At 52.3% G+C, this 13,025-nt stretch overlaps 1 protein-coding gene across 12 annotated transcripts in view; it reads right to left on the bottom strand.

The window, feature by feature from the left end:
• Nucleotides 1-3,981: 3,981 nt before the first annotated feature.
• The window catches only part of Cacna1a (calcium voltage-gated channel subunit alpha1 A), a 283,383-nt gene continuing 274,339 nt past the window's right edge, over nucleotides 3,982-13,025 (bottom strand). For 10 of the 12 annotated variants that reach the window (XM_029532727.1, XM_029532724.1, XM_029532725.1 and 7 more), the window contains 7 exons: nucleotides 11,150-11,259; nucleotides 10,920-11,058; nucleotides 10,706-10,819; nucleotides 8,754-8,789; nucleotides 7,639-7,825; nucleotides 5,173-5,426; nucleotides 3,982-4,809 (listed from right to left, as the gene is read on the bottom strand). In XM_029532727.1, coding sequence (XP_029388587.1) covers nucleotides 4,339-4,809; nucleotides 5,173-5,426; nucleotides 7,639-7,825; nucleotides 8,754-8,789; nucleotides 10,706-10,819; nucleotides 10,920-11,058; nucleotides 11,150-11,259 — 1,311 coding nt within the window. In that variant the 3' untranslated portion in view covers nucleotides 3,982-4,338. The remainder of the gene's footprint in view (nucleotides 4,810-5,172; nucleotides 5,427-7,638; nucleotides 7,826-8,753; nucleotides 8,790-10,705; nucleotides 10,820-10,919; nucleotides 11,059-11,149; nucleotides 11,260-13,025) is intronic. The other 2 variants (XM_029532735.1, XM_029532734.1) reach the window with 2 other exon arrangements.

Genomic DNA, 13,025 nt, shown 5'->3' with positions numbered 1-13,025 from the left:
ACCCCGTTTATTGTGCGTATGTGTAGGGGCACATCTGGAGGTCAGAGGACAGAGGTCAGTTTCACTGTTTATCATGAGTTCCTCAGGTCACCAGGCTTGGTGGCCAACTCTGCCCAGTGCCTCACCCACCCCATTTCTTCTACCTTTGAAACGGCTTCACTAAGTGCCCTTGGCGTTGAGTCTGGGACTCTTCCGACTCCTCACCCTTGCATGTAGTCCAGGGCAGAGTACGCTTGCCCGATGTGTTGGTGGGCATCCCTGAGTAGCTTCGCAGTGATTATTCTCCTTTCTAAACTTCCCACGTGCTAGGATTACAGGCATGCGCCATTATAGGTAGATCTCCTTCCTTCTCAAGTATGGAGATTACAAGAATGTGCCACTGCACCTAACTTTAATGAACTTTTTGTTATGGTTTAAATCATACGTCATAGCTGTCTGGTGGTGTCTGTAACCTTAGGTGTTTAGGAGGTGGCAAGGAGATTGACAGCTGAAGGCCCGTGGGGGTGAGGGTGGGGGGACGACACGTGTTTAACATGGAGGCTTTTGATTCAGTTCTCAGTGCTAAATCCAAGCCCAAACAATAAAACTTCATCTCATATTTTAGGAGTGGACAAGATGGTTCAGTGAATAGAGACCCTTGCCACTAAGACTGACAGCCTGAGCTAAATCCCTTGGACCTCCTCGGGAGGAGAAAACTGACTCCCATGAGGTGTCCTTTGACTTTCACATTCCTGCTGTAGCACCGGTACATCAACACACGCATCTGTAAATAAACACATGTGAAAAGGATGTGAACATTTTAATCATTGTTAGGATGGTTCAATGACATTAAGCACATTCTTGTGCAACAGGTGTCCTGTCCTCATTAAATGTCAGCTTTCCTTGTTTGTCCTCTACATGCCTCCAGGAACCCCAGGTGTCTCTCTGTCTGTGTGTTTAGATCAGTGAGTTCTCAGAAACGGAGCCTACTGGCATTGGGCTGGAACAGAGAGAATAGCAGAAACTCTCAGGCACGTGGGCAAAGGAAGAGATCTGGGAGGCAGGAATAGACTCTGGCTCTGGATGTGGGGATAGCTCAGGCTTCCAGTTAGGGGATGCGCCATGGCTATGCAGTCCAGGATGGAGGAGGGAGAATCTTGGATTCAGGGATTTTGGCCCAGGCAGGCGGATTTCTGGGCCAAAGTACACTGTGTGACATGGTACAGGTGGGTAAGAGCAGGAGCCAGGGTGACCCAGTGTCATACACACCTCCCCTCTGTAGACATTCAGATCCCGGGGAGGCCAAACTGTAGCTGGCAGCCAAAACATGGCGATGCTGGTCTGGTGTCCTTAAAGAGAGGTACCTCTGGACTGCTTCAACTGCAGACATGCACGTGCATTTTGGAGGGCCCAGTGTGACAAGGCAGTTCCTTCTGCGGACTTCATTCTGCTGTTTCAGGGTTGGTCCTCTGTCTGCTTGGGAGGTCCCGAGGCGTCCGTAGCAACTGCAAGCACGCTCAGGCTGTGGTTCAGCGCGGGCAGGACGAGGCTTTGCTGGGCACAAGGCGTGCAGCCACACCCCGAGGCTCCTTCCAGAGTTCTCATTTACAGAGCTGAGCAGCTGCCTGTCTCCCGGGAGGGAGGAAAAGTAACCACGTGGTGCAGGGTCAAAGTGGCCGCTGGCTTCTTTCTTTGCTTCTGAGGGAGGGCAGCTTTCAGCGCAGCCCTGCAGCTATGGACCACATTTAATGCACTCTGATTGTTGTCTTTCCAAGACAAGGGTTTCTCTATGTAGCCCTGGCTGTCCTGGAACTCACTCTCTAGACCAGGCTGGCCTTGAACTCCCAATCTCTTCTTGAACTTCTAACTGAAAGGGTCTCCCTACCTCAGCCTTTGAGTAGCTAAGGTCAGGAACATGCTGCATCAGCCCAGGTTCTTGACCTACATTTACTTACTTTTATTTATTATGTATGCAGTGTTCTGCCTGCAGGCCAGAAGAGGGCATCAGATCCCATTAAAGATGTTTGTGAGCCAACATGTGGTTGCTGGGATTTGAACTCAGGACCTCTGGAAGAGCAGCCAGTGCTCTTAACTTCTGAGTCATCTCTCCAGCCCCTTACTTACTTATTTTTTAAAAAGTGAATTTTGTGTGTGTGTGTGCCTGTATTTCTGTGTACCACAAGCACACAGTGCATGCAGAGAGTAGAAGGCATCCCATCGCAGGGGACTGGACTTCAAGAAGGCTGTGAACTGCTGTGTGGGTGCTGGGAATGGAACCGGAATCCTCTGGAAGAGCAGTCAGAGCTCCATCTGTTGAGCCATCTCAACAGCCCTCCCACACTACTTGCCTGCTTTCATAAAAAATGTTTTATCAAGCTGGGCATGGGGGTACACACCTTTAATCTCAGCACTTGGGAGGCAGAGGCAGGCGGATTTCTGAGTTCGAGGCCAGCCTGGTCTACAGAGTGAGTTCCAGGACAGCCAGGACTACACAGAGAAACCCTGTCTCAAAAAACCAAAAAAAAAAAAAAAAAAAAAAAAAGCTTTATCTGAACACAGAGGTCCCACACTTTGTACATCATAAAAAAGAAAAAACACACACACGGTGTCTAATTCTATTATTTCCATTTTACTGAAAAGAAATAGGGGCACAGAGAGGTTAAATCACAAGCTAAAGGTTACAAAGCCAGTGACATTTGGAAAATAAGATGTCATGGCTGGGTGGTAATGACAACCCCTCAGTCTAATGACGGTTTGAACCCAGCACTGGGGAGGCAGAGGCAGAGGCAGGCTCTGAATTGGAGGCCAGCCTGGTCTACAGAGTGAGTTCCAGGACAGCCAGGGCTACACAGGTTCTTTTAAACAAACCACAAGAGGTGGCTAACAATAAAAAACAACCTGTAGTTATCAACCTGTGTGGCCTTCACACAATTCATATGCATGCATCCCTATACATATGCACATGCACATACACACTCCAGACACAGAAGTTGTCCTACAGGCCAGAGAACCGATCTTTGCTTCAACTTGAAAAGGGCACCTGGCCTTTCCTCTCACCTAATCTTACTTTGGTTTTATAGATACAGACCATATTCAGAGTATTTTCCAAACAAGCAAAGAGGGAGGTGAAGACCCGGGAGACTGAGGGGCTGGGCTCTTAGAACCTGCACCGGGTGTGGCTGCAGTGGGTATGTAGACAATTATGCTGGATGAGGTAGGGTGAGGGGGCCATCCCTGTGTAAGAGTCCTGGTGAGGACGCATGGGGTGGGGGTGGGGAGAGGCTGGAGAGGTGGCTCAGAAGTCCGCTCTTTCAAAGGACCTGAACTCAAGTTTCCAGCAGCCAGGTTAGAGGGCTCAGGGGTCTAACACCCTCTTCTGGCCTCAGAAGGCACTTCCACATATGCCCAAAGCCACGCAGACATAAACAATGCATCTCTAAAAAACAGTCGTGGCAGCACTCATGCTTTGACGAGACCCTGCAATCCTTTCATAGACTGTTCAGATCTTTAACCCCCACCCTCCGAATTTCTGCAGGGCTGAGGTGAATTGAACTGCTCAGGAAATTGGTTCAATGAGCCAAGAGGCTGGGCACAGCCAGAAGAGCCCCTGCCCTGTGGAAGTATCCTTTCAAGGAGCCACAGGTGCCCTGCACTAGGAGTGAACACAGGGCCGTGGGCTCTGTTTCAGAGCGATGCCCCAGCGCTGTTCCTCCAGGAGCTAACAAACTGCCTTCCCTCTTCCCTCTATTTCCCAAGAGTAACTTGCAAGGCATCTTGGTCAAGGGACAAAGACCACTCTAGTTCAGAAGTCCTTGGATTCAAGTTTTTTCGTTTTTATTATTTTTTTTTTGTTCTTTTTAATGTCATGCAATATTTCACAGTCCCAAGCCCACGTTTTTCAAACAAGATAGGAAAAAAAGGAAAAAAAAATTTAAAAAGATAAAGGAAAAAAAGAAGCAAGGGAATCGGTGATGGTGGTAATTTTTTCTCTTTTTTCTTTTGTTACTTCAAGCAGGACCAAATATCAGAAAAAAAACTGTTTTCTCAATTTTTTTTTGTCCTTTTAAAAACTGTTAGTGTTGTTTTCTTGTAGTTGATCTCTGCAGGCAGTAATAGGTTTGGCGTGGCCCGCAAGCACTCCCGTGGGTCTGAGAAGTGTGTGGGGCGTGCAGCCGTCCTTCCGGCTCGCAGCCACCTCGGTTTCATTCACCGGGAAAACGAAAGATTCAATCGAGATGATAAAACTCATCAATAGAAGCTATTTTTGTTTTTCTCCCGGGTTTTCTTTTTTAAAAACGTTATTGTTTATCATTTGCGGTGCGCCCCGCACTTGACGGGCGCGGCGGGGGGCGGGGCGGCTTAGCACCAGTCGTCCTCGCTCTCGCTGTACGCGTCGTGCGCGCCCCTGCGGGCTGTGCGCGGCCGCGGCGCGCCGTGCCCCGCGTAGTAACCATTGGGTAGCCTGCGGCCGTGGCGCGGTGACGCGCAGCCCGCGGCGCGCGGAGTCCTGGGCGACCGCGGCGCGGGATCGTGCGCGCCCCCTGGCGCCTCGCGCGGGCTGTCGGGCTCGGCGTAGTCGGCGCCGCGCGGCCGCGGGCCCTCAGGCGCATGCGCAGGCCAGCGCGGAGCACGGCGGCAACCCCGCGGCGAGCCGCCAGGGGGCGCCGCGGGACCCGCCATCCTGCGCGCCGCAGGCCTGCGCGGAGCGGGCGAGTAGGACACAAGCGGCCGCGGGGTGCAGGGGGTCTGGGGGAGCTGGCGGCGGCCGCGCCGCGGCGTGCTGGTGCCGGACGTAGAGGGGGCTGGGCTTCCACTGACGGAACTACTGCCCTACACGAAAATCGAAACAAAGGAAATCAAAAGCAAAGATACCACGGACCAACCAGGAGCACACGGGGACACACAGACGGAAGGGCGGGCGGGCGGCGGGACGGAGAGGCGGGGAGGGGGGACGGGCAAACCAACACAACAGTGAGGAGAGAAACGAGAAACGAGCTTCGTAAGTTTCCGAAGTCACTCACAGGCGTCCGCAGGACAGAAGTCGCAGGGAAGCCGGGCCAAGGGGAAAAGCAAGAGTGGCGGGCTACCCGCGCCCCGCCCCGGGCGCCTCCCAGGCCCGCCCCCACCCGTCCCACCCACTGCGGCCCCACTCCTGCCCCCCGCTTCTGGTCAGTCTGGGCCTGCCACTCGCACCTGTCTGTGTGTCGTGTGCTCCCGACCTTCGCTGGGCGAGCGGGACCAGCGCTGCTCCCGGGCCCGCGCTCGGCCGGTGTCCGGCCGCTCCTGTGCGTAGCGATCCCGGTCGGGGGCCGGGGGATGATGGTGATGATGGTGGTGGTGGTGGTGTGGCCGATGCTTCCGGTCCTTGGGTCGGCCCCGGTCCTGGTCCCGATCTTTGGAGGGCAGGTCACCCGATTGGGTGGTCATGCTCAGATCTGTCCCCAAGCCTGAGTGGGGAGTGGGAGACGATGGTGAGGGAGGAAGAAGTGGCCACAGAGGGAAGTGGGAAGTCTGGAGAGGTAGGGCCTGGAGTGTGGTCCCCCCCTCCCCCGCCCGCAGCCCCTGGTTTCCTTCCTAGTCACACCTCCACCTCTTTATTTTTACATTTATGTTCAGCTCGAGCATCCTCCCGCGGTGGCATCATCTGAAAGTGTGACCTTCCACCTCTAGGAATCAAACTCAAGTCTTCGGGCTTGGCAGCAAATGCCTTTACAGGCTAAGCCATCTTGCTTGGCCCATCCCTTTTCTTAGTGTTGAATATGACCGACTTAAGACTTTGTACATGTTAGCCGCCTACCACCTGGCCCACACCTGGCCCAGTCTCTTTTCTTCTTCTTCTTCTTCTTTTTTTTTTTCCGAGACAGGGTTTCTCTGTATAGCCCTGGCTGTCCTGGAACTCACTCTGTAGACCAGGCTGGCCCACACCTGGCCCAGTCTCTTTTCTTCTTCTTCTTCTTCTTCTTTTTTTTTTTTTTCCGAGACAGGGTTTCTCTGTATAGCCCTGGCTGTCCTGGAACTCACTCTGTAGACCAGGCTGGCCTCGAACTCAGAAATCTGCCTGCCTCTGCTTCCTGGGTGCTGGAATTAAAGGCGTGCGCCACCACGCCCCGGCTCTTTTTCTTCTTTTTAACATTTCTCCTCTCTGTGTCTCTGTTGTGTGTGTGCACATCTACACACTGAGGCTAGTTAACCTTTGGTATTGTTCCTGAGGAACTGCTCATCTTTTTCTTTAATTAAGGATAGCGGGTTGCAGTCATGGCTCAGGGGTTAAGAGAAACCCTGTCTCGGGGAAAAACAACTAACAAAAATTCATACCCAAGTCAACAGCCAGGCTTGCCTTTAATTCTAGCGTTCCAGAGCTAAAGGCAGGAGAGCCTCTGTGAGTTCCAGGCCAAGGAGCACATAGTGAGATCTTGTCTCAAACTAAATAAGTCTTTTGTTTATTTATTTTGGTATGTATGATGTGGGTACATGAGTGTGGGTGCAAATGTCACAAGGTGCATATGGGGTTTGGGACAATATTGGGTGTTGGCCCTTATCTTTTACCTTGTTTGAGATAGGGTCTCTTGTTACCTGCTGTATCTGCCATGCTAGCTGGTCCCGGAGCTACTGGGGACTCTCCTCTCCCCATCTCCCATCTCTCCGGGGCTGGGATCACAGATGTGTGTTAGTCCATCTGTGGCTCTCTGCTTGCCTTACCTTCTGAGCCTCTCCAGGCTCCACCTTATTTTGTTCAAAGACAGATTCTCACACTAGCCTGGAAGTCACTGGGCGGCTTGGGCTGTTAGCCTGTGAGCTAGGTCAGGGACCCACCTGTTTCTGCCTTCCCAGTACCAGGGCTTCAGATATGCACTGCCATAGCTGGCTTTGTCCATGGAGCTGCTGATTCTATGTCAGGTCCCAAAGACATCACCCATCTGCACTCAGCCTGCTTGCTTCCCTCCCTCCTTCCCTCCCTCTCTTCCTGTTTTTTCTTTTAATTTTTACTTGTTTATTTGTTTGCTTTTTTTTTTTTTTTTTTTGAGACAGGGTTTCTCTGTGTAGCCCTGGCTGTCCTGGAACTCACTTTGTAGACCAGGCTGGCCTCGAACTCAGAAATCCACCTGCCTCTGCCTCCCGAGTGCTGGGACTAAAGGCGTGCGCCACAACGCCTGGCAATTTTTACTTATTTATGAGTGGTCTGTATGTATCTGTGTGTATATATGGTGCATGCCAGAGAGGGCATTGGATCCCATTAGCGATGGTTGTGAGCTACCATGTGGTTGCTGGGACTTGAACTCAGGACCTCTGGGAGAGTATCCAGTGCTCTTAACTTGATGAGCTATCTCTCCAGCCCCTTCTTGTTTTTTTTTATTTGTTTTGTTTTTGTTTTTGTTTTTTCAAGACAGGATTTCTCTGTGTAGCTCCAGCTTTCCTGGAACGCTTTCCATAGATCAGGCTGCCCTTGAACTCAGAGATCCCCCTATCTCTGCCCCCTGAGTGTGCCACCATGCCCAGCTCCTTTCTTTGTGAATCTGGGTCTTATTGTGTATGCTGACTGGTCTCCAACTCCAGATCCTAACCCTCTCTCTCTCCAGCTTCTCCCTAGTCAGCATCCGCCTCCCTCTCCCTGGCCTTCTAATTCTTTATGGATCTGTTCTGGGTCCTGTGGTCGCCTACCTGTGTCCACATCAGTGTATCGGCCCAGAGAGCGCTCAGAGGTGCGGTGGCCACGGTCCCGGCGACGTTGGTGGTAGCGTTGGTTCTCCTCGGGCGGTACCCGCTCTAGTGAGTAGTCATCCAGTCGCCGCGCTTTGGGTCCCAGCACGGAGGCTGAGCGCTTCATGGGGCTGGCATCAGAGATGGTCTGGGGGAAGGGCACAGGTACGGGCAGAGTTAATGGGCAGCATTTTCATGGCCTGCTCCTTCCAGCCCTGCAGTTCTACCTGGCTAATTAGTGACAGAATCGGAGTGTGTGAGCATCCAGGGCTAATGTCCAGAGGTGCAGTGGCGGGTTTGAGTGTCTGGCTTGCTGGCTGCAGGGGTGGAGCCCTATGGATACTTAAGTCCAGTGACAGGACTGTTGCAGCCTCTTAGGGTATGTGCTGGACTTTGGCCAGAAGGCCCTGGCTAACCCCTTGCCCTGCTTTCCAGGAGCCCCTGGTGTTCAGGCTGGCTGACTGCCAAGAAGCATACTCCGCTTGCAGAGTGCAAACCTGGGAGCCCTGCTTCTCCTTGGCCCAACTCTCTTGCCCCTCACGCCCATCCCCACCTCTGGTCCCTATCCCCGGCCCTGCTTGGGCTGCCCTAGCAGTGGAGGTACTGGAGATCATTCTGAGTCTGCGTTTCCTGTCCCAGAATCCTTGCTCTTGCTCTGCCATGGACAGTCTTCAGTTCGCTCTGTAGCAGGCAGAAGAAGGAAGACAGGGCCAATTGGACCAGGCCTGCTCCAACTCTGATGTGCAGGACCCAGCCCAAGGCAGGAGCTAAGGGACCTGAGGCAGTAGGCCAGTGGTCACTGGTTGAACTGGAGGAACAGACCCGCAAGAAATGGGCAGGGTGGGCAGGTCGGCCTCTTGGAGGCTCTGAAGACGATGTGGGGTGCCGTGTGGCCCCTTGCACATACAGGACACAACACACAAGGGAGGGGCTCCTCCAATACACAAGGGGGAGGGTTAGGGTGGGACCTGGAACGAAAGGGTAGGGTGGAGGGTAGGGGGAGATGGTGGGAGCCGTTACAGACAGGGCAGGGAGGGAGAGGGGCTGGAGCCGAGCTGGCCGGGCGCGGTACATACACTGAGGTCATTTCCACGTGGCCGGCCCCTTCTCCTCTGTCCCAGCCCCACAGGATGGCGCACACAGAAAAAACAGAAAGAAGGAAATAAATATAAAAGGCAGAAAAGATGGTGAGTGGGCGGTCCATGCAGGAGGTGGAGGGTAGAGAGGTTAAAACTTGGTGTCGGTGTCGAGTGAGGGGGTGCCCCAGAACCCGGCTGGCTGTCCCCAACAACGGGCACAGAAGAGACACAAGACAGACAGATGGCAGAGACAGGAGACTGACAGATGGGACAGCAAGGCCACAGGCTCCTGGCCCATTTCATGCGATGCACTGCGGCCCGGCACCCCTCCCCCACCTTGCCCCAGCTTCAGCTCAAAGCTTCCAGGTGGCCTTCAGCCCAGCTTGGCTCATCTCTGTTTTGGGACCAGCAGGCCAGGCCTGACAGAAGGGATGGGGCAGCTACATGCACCCCAAGGTCACAGCAGCCAGAGGCCAGGCCCTTGGGCCATGATGACCCAGCCAGACACAGCGAATCTGCTACATAATGCAGGGCAAGCTGCCCCAGCCAGACATGCCTGCCCCCTCCCGCTGCCCACCTCCTCCTGCCCTTTTTTCTTGTCCTCAGTAGCAGCCTGGGCTTTATCCCCATTCCCCATTGCGGTTGCGCAGTAGCCAGGCATGCTTGTTTTTCTGTCCCCATGGGGATCTTGCCTTCCCTATAAGGGGCTGGAGTAGCTAAGAGAAGCAGCCACACTGAGACACACACACATACCAGGTACACACCCAACCGCCCAACCCTCCCAGACATGTGACAGCTGTCCCAGGAGCATCTGGACTCTGCTTTCACATTCCTCAGACATGCTCTATTCCTGAAGGCAGCAGGCCATGTGCGTGCACACGGACATGCCTGTTAACACTGGGAGCATACGGGTGCATGTGCACGTATGTACATATTGCTTGTAAGTGGTATGTGTGTGACGGGTCTGCCCATGCTAAGCAGGGGCTACCATGAGCTCCACTCTCCAGCTTTGGGGTCAGGATTCTAGTTTTCCTTTTGAAAATTAGTTTATTATTTGTGTACATGTGTGTAGGTGCTTGAGAAGGCGAGGAGAGGGCACTGGGTCCCTGGAGCTCTGGTTACAGGAGGCTGTGAACCGTCATATGCTGGAACTCAGTCAGGTCTTCTGCAAGAGCAGCGCATGCTCTTACCCAGTGAGCCACTTCTCCAGCTACTAGTCAGGATTCTTTTTGGTTTTTCCAGACAGGGTTTCTCTCTGTATAGCTCTGGCTGTCCTAGAACTCACTTTGTAGACCAGCCTGGCCTGGAACTCAGAAATCCACCTGCCTCTGCCTCCCAAGTGCTGGGATTAAAGGCGTGTGCCACCACGCCCGGCTTACTAGTCAGGATTCTTTAGTTTTGTTTTGAGTTAGGATCTCACACAGTGAGAGGCTGGCCTCGAACTAGCTACAGAGCAGTGTCTGAACGTGAACTCCCAATCTTCCTGTTTCCACTTTCCAAGTGGCAGGATTATAGATGTAAGTCGTGTTGCTTGTTTGAGATGTGGTCCAGGTCTATTGCCTAAGCTGGCCTGGAACTCCTCTTTCCTCAGCCTCCTGGGTGTGTGAGACGCCTCATGCTGCTGAAGCAGGCATTCCCAAAGGCATCTCTCACCAGAGCTGGACCCACCTCTTCCTTGCCCACTCTACCCCTTTGTGCTCTCAAATAGGGCAGGCAGAAGCCACTTGGCACTGACAACTATGTGCTGCCAGGGTACTCCATCTCTCTCTGACTTTTGTCAGGGAGCAGTTAGGAGGACCAGGCTCTGAAGGAGTCAGGAAAGGGTGGTCTCCACCCTAACCCACCCACAAAGCTGCAGGTGGTCCCACCCAGCCTGGGGTCCCCAAGGGAGAGGTATAAGATCCTCAGTAACTTGTGCGGGGGTGGCCCAGAATCCTGCAAGCTCTCACCTGGTTCTCCGCTGGGAGGCGGGGCATGGAGGCGGCCCTGGTCTGGCCTTCCATGGGGAGGTAGTGTTCGCTGTCTGAGTAGCCATCAGTACCCATTTCTCGCATCTCCACAGACTGTCAGGCAGAAGATGGGGTAGGGTGAGTCTGGGGCCTATGTGTATGGGAAAACCCATTCATCCTGAGCCACCCATCCCGGGGGAGGGGGAAGCAGCACCTGGGAGGTGGGCTGGCTGTTAGGCATGTCGATGGGTGGCCCTCGCTCTGGGCTCCAGGTGCCAGTCTTCTGGAACATCTCTTGGGCCCGCTGGGTCACCCAGGACGGGCTTTCCTTCATGCCGCTTTCGTGAGCCATCCTGCACAGAGGCCAGAAAGGGTGTGCATCCTCTGTGCTTTGGAACCTGGGGCCTGACACTCATCCACAATTGTCCACACTTGGATACTCACAGGCCTCCTCCTGGGTCCAGCTGAGTGGAGGGAAGGGCGTTCTGGCTGGGTCCTCCCTCCTGTGTTGGCGATGGAGGCTCCATGCGCTGGAACATGAGTGGTGTCCGGTTCTGGAAAGACAGGAAAGCAGTGTGTGCATGGAGGGCTGGGCAGAGCGAGGGCTGGACAGAGCGACCACCCACTGCAAGCTGAGGCTGAGCCTGTGTGCTGGGAGCGAGCCTAGGACCTTGTTTTAGGAACACACACTACCACTCCCCCAACCTCACAAGTCCTTCTTGACCCTCACTTACACACAGGTAGGTCTGATCTGTCTGCTAATCTACCCAGTTTTTGTTTGTTCTTTTGAGGACTCTCTATGTAGTCCTGGCTGTTCTGGAACTCCCTGTGTAGAACAGGCTGGCCTGGAACTCACAGAGATTTGCCTGCCTCTGCTTCCTGAGTGCCCAAATTAAAAAAAAATTTTTTTTAGCTTTTACTTAAATTTATTTATTTTCTGTGCCACACATATTTTGTGTACATATGCCACGGAGAATGGAACTCAGGTTTCATTCAAAGATAAGAATCTTTACCCACTGAACAATTTCTTGGGACCCTATCCAGCTTTTGACATTGTGATACAATGTTGTCATCTACACAGTTTATGCTGGAGACCCAGGCAATCAAGATATATGTATGTGTGTGTATCGTCATTCATATATATATGAATATATATATCCTTCCTATACATAAGACACCTCTTCTGCTCCCAGGTCATTTGGAATAAAAGTTGGAGTCCGCTCCCCCACCCCCGCCCCTACAGTCTCCAGGGTCAGGGTTCAGCCCTGTACATTCCCTTATCTCTTATCTCCTCCCATTTTTCTATTTACTGTGTTCTGGGTTGTTTTTTGTTTTTTGTTTTGTTTGTTTTTGTTTTTTTGGGTTTTTTTTTTTTTTGGTTTTGGTTTTGTTTTGTTTTGTTTTTTTGAGACAGGGTTTCTCTGTATAGCCCTGGCTGTCCTGTTTCTCTGTAAGCCCTGAACTTACTCTGTAGACCAGGCTGGCCTTGAACTCAGAAATCCGCCTGCCTCTGCCTCCCGAGTGCTGGGATTAAAGGCGTGCGCCACCACTGCCAGGCATTACTGTGTTCTGTTATTTTTGACCTCTTCAGTACTTCCTAAACTCATCACTCAGGTCCAGCCTCAGGGCCTTTGTAAAGCTGTTCTCTCTGCTTGGAATGCTGTTGTGTAACAGATTCTTTTCAGATTGAAATATTCCTTCTTGCAGGGAAATTCTTTAAGGCACAAGGTAAACAACTTTAAATAGCCAAAGGAAGTCCCTGAAACTGAGCAGATTCACCTAGCTCCTCCTTGCCCAAGTAAGCAGTAAAGACTACTGAGAGTCTCGCTCAGAGGAACCAAGCTGCTCTGAAGACCCTGTGTTAAGACAGCTGCTAGAACAAAAAAACAAACAAACAAAAAAAAGAAAGACAGCTGCTAGAGAGAGTCTAGCAGAACTGCCTCAGTTTAGACCAACTGAGTCACTTGGGAAGGACCCTCTCTAACCTGCTGAGCTGCTTGCAGACTGTACAATATGCTCCGGGTTACCAGCTTTTGTGAGCTGTCACCTATGTTGGGGTTGGTTTTGGTGATGCACTGTCTTTGAGTCATTTCTGCTTCTTTGTTTTTTTTTTTAAAGATATATTTATTTTATGCATATGAGTACACTATAGCTGTCTTCAGACACACTAGAAGAGGGCACTATCATTACAGACGGATGTGGTTGCTGGGAATTGAACTCAGGACCTCTGGAAAGAGCAGTCAGTGCTCTTCACTGCTGAGCCATCTCTCCAGCCACCTTTTTTTTTTTTTTTTTTTTTTTCTTTTTTTTTTTTTTTTTT

This window comes from Mus pahari, chromosome 20, assembly GCF_900095145.1.
Source record: "Mus pahari chromosome 20, PAHARI_EIJ_v1.1, whole genome shotgun sequence".
NCBI classification, from domain to species: domain Eukaryota; kingdom Metazoa; phylum Chordata; class Mammalia; order Rodentia; family Muridae; genus Mus; species Mus pahari.
This window is presented reverse-complemented; position numbering and strand designations above follow the sequence as displayed.